This window comes from Portunus trituberculatus, chromosome 10, assembly GCF_017591435.1.
Source record: "Portunus trituberculatus isolate SZX2019 chromosome 10, ASM1759143v1, whole genome shotgun sequence".
NCBI lineage: Eukaryota > Metazoa > Arthropoda > Malacostraca > Decapoda > Portunidae > Portunus > Portunus trituberculatus.
Window position 1 is genome coordinate 10803529 of NC_059264.1, and position 6806 is coordinate 10810334.

The window sequence follows — 6806 nt, forward strand, 5'->3', positions numbered from 1 at the left end:
GAGAGAGAGAGAGAGAGAGAGAGAGAGAGAACTTCTTTGTTTTCGCCATGACATCATTACTTCCATAAACTTGCATCACGGGACTTCAGCAACAGGTCTTCAATTAAGGGAAGTCCCACACACACACACACACACACACACACACACACACACACACGTCCCGGTAAGCGGCGAGGCAAATGGGCAAGCCTCTTAATGTGTGGCCCCTGTTCACCTAGCAGTAAATAGGTACGGGATGTAACTCGAGGGGTTGTGGCCTCGCTTTCCCGGTGTGTGGAGTGTGTTGTGGTCTCAGTCCTACCCGAAGATCGGTCTATGAGCTCTGAGCTCACTCCGTAATGGGGAAGACTGGCTGGGTGACCAGCAGACAACTGAGGTGAATTACACACACACATGATCAAAGTCAAAGAATATGTACAGGCTATTGAAAGAAACGAAACGATAAAGAAAGAATAATGACATATAAAGATTATTATTATTATTATTATTATTATTAGTAGTAGTAGTAGTAGTAGAGGAGGAGGAGGAGGAGGAGGAGGAGGAGGAGGAGGAGGAGGAGGAGGAGGAGGAGGAGGAGGAAGAAGAAGAAGAAGAAGAAGAAGAAGAAGAAGAAGAAGAAGAAGAAGAAGAAGAAGAAGAAGAAGAAGAAGAAGAAGAAGAAGAAGAAGAAGAAGAAGAAGAAGAAGAAGAAGAAGAAGAAGAAGAAGAAGAAGAGAAGAAGAAGAAGAAGAAGAAGAAGAAGAAGAAGAAGAAGAAGAAGAAGAAGAAGAAGAAAGAAGAAGAAGAAGAAGAAGAAGAAGAAAGAAGAAGAAGAAGAAGAAGAAGAAGAAGAAAGAAGAAGAAGAAGAGAAGAAGAAGAAGAAGAAGAAGAAGAAGAAGAAGAAGAAGAAGAAGAAGAAGAAGAAGAAGAAGAAGAAGAAGAAGAAGAAGAAGAAGAAGAAGAAGAAGAAGAAGAAGAAGAAGAAGAAGAAGAAGAAGAAGAAGAAGAAGAAGAAGAAGAAGAAGAAGAAGAAGAAAGAAAGAAAAAGAAAGGAAGGAAAATAAGGAAAAAATAGAAAGAAGGAAAAAAAGGAAGGAAAAAAAGAACAAATAAAAACAACAAAAATAACAAGAAGGAAGAAAAAGAAGACATAACATAAACATGAATTCTCTCTCTCTCTTAGTTGAAGTATAGAGAGCGCGCCACACAAGCCAGCCCCGCCACTGTCACTCTTTCCCTCCCCTCAGCTTTCCTTCACACGAGTAGAGGAAATGACACAAGAGTTACATAAGTATACTGCATCCACGACCAGCGCGGTAAGGAAGTCTGACCTTCGCTTCCTCGCCTGACAAAGGGAAAACCGAATGTCCAGCAAGATGAACTATACGTAATGTCAAGTTTGTGAGAAGACGTGAAGAAAGGTAGAGAAGAAAGGCTGCCTGGAGGATGTTAGAGGACGCTTGCTTGCTTGCTTACTTGTTTGCTCCCATGCTTCCCTCGCTTGCTGGAAACTTCTACGAGAACCCCGATGTGACGGTTTATGTGTGTTATTTTCTTTTTACAGTCTCAGTAGTGTTTTTCTCACGATTCTGCTTTGAGAACTAACAGATTATGAGAGTTTCGTCAGGAATGAACTAGTGAAAGAGTTACGTTTTGTTGATCTTTTAATTTTAAGTGTCATTTCATTGTTCCATCAGTCTCAGTACAGGTTTTCTCATCCGTGTTCTCAAATAGCTAGCAGAAAATAAATGTTTCGTCAGGAATAAACTACTGAAAGAGTGAAATCTAGCTGTACCTTGATTTTTGTATGTTATTTTAATCTTTCACCAGTCCCAACGTGAATTTCCTTACAATCTTCCAGATAAAAAAAAAAAAAACTTGCAGAAAATAATACTTTGGTTATGAATAGACTAATGAAGGTGTTAATAAAATAATGAACTATGATTTTTGTGTGTCATTTCATTCTTCCCCCAATTTTAAAGTAGGTTTCCTTACCCATCTCCTCAAAAAGAAAACTAACAGAAGATAATAGTTTCGTAGGGATTAGAGTAGTGAAAGAGTGAGATTCCTAAACTGTGGTAGTGCATGACAGGTCTATAGTCTAAGAGCTGGCCTACACCATGAATCAACGGATTGTTGTTATTAAACCCTTAAGTACTAGGACACATTTTTACATTGAGATTTCTTTATCATTAGACCATTTTATCGACAATAGGAAGGGTCTATGGAAGTCAAAAGATTAATGGTCACAGTCTACACCATCTTTAATCCCCACATGAATTTTTGAGGCTGTATAAAATCACCAAATAGTAAGCAGAATGAATATAGAAACGCGTCTTGGCACTGAAGGGGTTAAGAAAAAAAAGATAGTCAAATATTCTCTTTTTGAATATAATGTGCCAACTACCTGAATAATCTCTTCTTGAAATATATAAATTGATAGGCACATTCACTAATACATTTTATACACCGATACATTTGTGGTTATATTATTTATTTATACTTTCCTGAGCGTACATATTGTGTTGTGACTGTTCTATTGCATTTTGGGTTAAGGGTTCTAGACCAATCTCTCTCTCTCTCTCTCTCTCTCTCTCTCTCTCTCTCTCTCTCTCTCTCTATGTATGGGGATGCTGTATTTGTCTATCTATATCTTGGACTCCCTCTTCTTCTCTCTCTCTCTCTCTCTCTCTCTCTCTCTCTCTCTCTCTCTTTCTTTCTCTCTCTATCTCTACGCTTTAGGAGAGAGAGAGAGAGAGAGAGAGAGAGAGAGAGAGAGAGAGAGAGAGAGAGAGAGAGAGAGAGAGAGAGAGAGAGAGAGAGAGAGAGAGAGAGAGAGAGAGAGAGAGAGAGAGAGAACAAAGGAGGAATGAGAGGAAAAAAGAACGAGTGAGTCATAAGATCGTAATTAAAATATTGTTTTGACCACAGAACAAGGAAGGAGCAAGAGGAGGAGGAGGAGGAGGAGGAGGAGGAGGAGGAGGAGGAGGAGGAGGAGGAGGAGAGTCTTGAGGGGAAGGAAAAAAGAGTAGGAGGGAAGGAAGGAGGGAGACAGGAAAGGGAGAGAGGGAGAGGAGAGAGGAGAGGAGAGAGGAGGGAGGGAGGAATCAACAGGTTATATCCGGTCCACGTGACTGAGAGAGAGAGAGAGAGAGAGAGAGAGAGAGAGAGAGAGAGAGAGAGAGAGAGAGAGAGAGAGAGAGAGATTATATTCTTATTCTTTCTATCATTTTCTTCACGTGGCTGTATAAGTGAAAAAATGATAATAATAGTAAATAGATAAATAAAACTAAGATAAAACGAAAAAAAAACAACAAACAGAAAAATAAATGTGCAAGATGATTAAATAATAAAAGAAATGCAAGAATTGATAAAAAAGAAAGGAAAAGAAAAGGCGTTAAAGAATTATGAAATGGAATAAGAGAAGTGAGAATAATTCCTCTTAGTATTTGAAAAGAATGAAACTGAATCTAGGCTAAATAACTGTAATCTCTGTCTTCTTGTCGCCTTGGCTGGCCTTTGCGTAAACAGAACAGCAAACGAAAATAAGAGAAAAAGGAGAAAATAGGTGAAAATATTGCAGTAGATAAAAAAACAAAAATAAAAAAAGAGGTATAAGAAAAAAAATGAAGTGTGAATGAATGATAAAATAACAAACAATAAAAAAGAATGAGAGAGAGACAGTAAAATCACAAAGAAGATACAAATAACTGTACAGTATCCACACACACACACACACACACACACACACACACACACACACACACACACACACATCAGCTGGGAGACGCAGGAACTTCTATCTTGAGCACAGAATTAGAAAGAAGACGCATACATTAAATACCAAGCCATTTAAAGAACGTTTATAAGGATTCTATAGGACAGTGAGTAGGATCTGAACGAGACTTCGGGAGCCTGACGAGGAGTGACGAAAACGATTGACGCAAAAACACTACAACTACTACTACTACTACTACTACTACTACTACTACTACTATGATGGAGAATGGTTTACGTGGTGCATGACGAGGAGGGAATGAACAAAACAGGAGATAGATGACACAAAGGCAATGAGAAAAAATAATCAAGGAGAAGACGAAGAAAGGACAAGAAAGGAGGAGGGGAAAGCCAAGAAGGTGGATGATGATGATGATGATGATGATGATGATGATGATGAAATGTAAGACAAAGTGATGAAGAAGAACGTGACCAAACAACAATGGTGGTGATGGTGATTATGATGAAGCTGATGATGTTGACGATGATAAAAGAATTAGAAAAGAAAAAAACTATTCAGGAGGAGGAGGAGGAGGAGGAGGAGGAGGAGGAGGAGGAGGAGGAGGAGGAGAAAATAAAAACAAGAAGATGAAAAGAAGAAAAAAACAAAGAATCTGATACTCAAGAAAACAAAAATACGAACAAACACACACACACACACACACACACACACACACACACACACACACACCTTTACAAAACCTACCAAAATGCATATCACTTCACACAACAATAAATAAATAAAGATAGAAAGGAAAGGGCTCTTCCTTCTAATCTTCACGTGTGACTCTACCAGGCTGCAGAGACAAAGGCCAGAGCGAAGGTCCATTAAGACGCAAGGCACGGGACACCACAAGACGGGATATCATAAGCCTAGAAGCAGTGCAAATTTCAAAGGTGTACTGCAAATTATGGGAACGGTTAATGAGATCTAAATTTTGTTATTAATTCACTTTGGAATATTAACGTTAAAGAATGGTAATGGGGAAAGGAAACTACCACTAGCACTACCACCACCACTACTACTGCTACTACTACTACCACTTCTACTACTATCAATAATAACAAGAATGAGAAAGAATAGAAGAAAATAGCAATAAGAACAAGAGGATTAACAATGATGCGGAGAATAATGACAAAAAATAAAGAATGAAAATAAAAACAAAATTAAAATTAAAAGAATAAAATAAGAATAAGAAAATAATAGTAAGAATTAGATTTAGAAGAAAAGAAGAAGAAGAAGAAGAAGAAGAAGAAGAAGAAGAAGAAGAAGAAGAAGAAGAAGAAGAAGAAGAAGAAGAAGAAGAAGAAGAAGAAGAACAAGAAGAACAAGCACGACTTTACTGTTAAGAGAGAAAAAGGATTACAATAAGCAAAGAAAGAAGTACAGAGAAGGCAAAATGAGTCATGAGAGAGAGAGAGAGAGAGAGAGAGAGAGAGAGAGAGAGAGAGAGAGAGAGAGAGAGAGAGAGAGAGAGAGAGAAAAGTATCATCGTTGCCATTTCCGATGTCCCCTCTTGTCTTTCTTCTCTTTCCCCCCTTCTCCCCTTTTCCTCTCTCTCTCTCTCTCTCTCTCTCTCTCTCTCTCTCTCTCTCTCTCTCTCTCTCTCTCTCTCTCAACCAACTCAACACACACGACAAGACAAGGACATCAACAACGAAATCAAAGGAGGACCCAGAAACACACCCAGGGGTCAGTCTTTTTACCCTTGCCCGCCACGGTTCTCCTCTTTTCGCCTCGCCCCGCCTTGGCCTGCCTCGCCCACTCCTCAGCGGCCGCGAAGGTTAAGCAAACACTCCCTGGACCACCCTCAGTTCCGGTGGGGCAGCTGCCATTCACTATAAGAGGCCCAGGATGGAAGTGGGGCGGGTCAGTGAGCGTCAGAAAGGGTCGTCTGCCGCTGTTGTGTTCGTGTACCAGTCTGTCTGTGCCCTGGTGTTTGTCAAGGGAGCTTCAGGAGTCTTCTTACTGTGCAGGTGCTGGGTCTGTGTGTGTGTGTGTGTGTGTGTGTGTGTGTGTGTGTGTGTGTGTGTGTGTGTGTGTGTGTGTGTTATTCATCTATTTTTTGCAGTATTTTCTTATGTTTTGCGTTTTATTTTTCAGTTTTGGATAATGTTTTTGTGTTCCTTTTCTTAACTTTTATTTTCGTTTTGTATAGTTTATTTTAATCATGATCTTGACAGCACTTTTGTATTACGTATCACATTTGTTATCATACTACTACTACTACTACTACTACTACTACTAGTACTATCACTTCTACTACTATTACTGTCACTACTACTACTACTACTACTACTACTACTACTACTACTACTACTACTACTACTACTACTACTACTACTATTACTGTCACTACTACTACTACTACTACTACTACTACTACTACTACTACTACTACTACTATTACCATTACATCTCATACAGTAATGTGTGTGTGTGTGTGTGTGTGTGTGTGTGTGTGTGTGTGTGTGTGTGTGTGTGTGTGTGTGTGTGTGTGTGTGTGTGTGTTATCCATCCCTTTGTTTATGATGGTGTTTGTTTGCCTGTCTTTGTGTGATAATTAATCAAAAGCAAAGATGTTCAAAAGAAAAGACACACGCAAACATGAAAACATTATTATTACTACTACTACTATTATTATTATTAACACTACTACTACTACTTCTACTACTACTACTACTAATACTACTACTAACTATCATTATCATTACTAGCGTTACTGGAAATCGTAATTCGCCGTATTAATTAAAACTACCGTGTCATTAGCGATCTCATTCACACCTGCGGAATTTCACAAGAAAAATGCAATTAAAATAAGCACGGCGATTAAAAATAATTATATACATTTCATGCACAAAATTACTTTTCAAAAAGACTCTGTTCATGTAATTAATCTTATTAAGAGAGAGAGAGAGAGAGAGAGAGAGAGAGAGAGAGAGAGAGAGAGAGAGAGAGAGAGAGAGAGAGAGAGAGAGAGAGAGAGAGAGAGAGAGAGAGAAAGTGGTAAGGAACTAAGAGATAAAGATGAATAATTACGACAAAAAA

The 6806-nt window shown here is 38.8% G+C and overlaps 1 protein-coding gene across 2 annotated transcripts in view; it reads left to right on the forward strand.

Moving 5' to 3' along the window:
* Positions 1 to 5582: 5582 nt before the first annotated feature.
* The window catches only part of LOC123501962 (matrix metalloproteinase-14-like), a 44959-nt gene continuing 43735 nt past the window's right edge, over positions 5583 to 6806 (forward strand). For both annotated transcript variants that reach the window (XM_045251078.1, XM_045251077.1), the window contains exon 1: positions 5583 to 5734. In XM_045251078.1, coding sequence (XP_045107013.1) covers positions 5613 to 5734 — 122 coding nt within the window. In that variant the 5' untranslated portion in view covers positions 5583 to 5612. The remainder of the gene's footprint in view (positions 5735 to 6806) is intronic.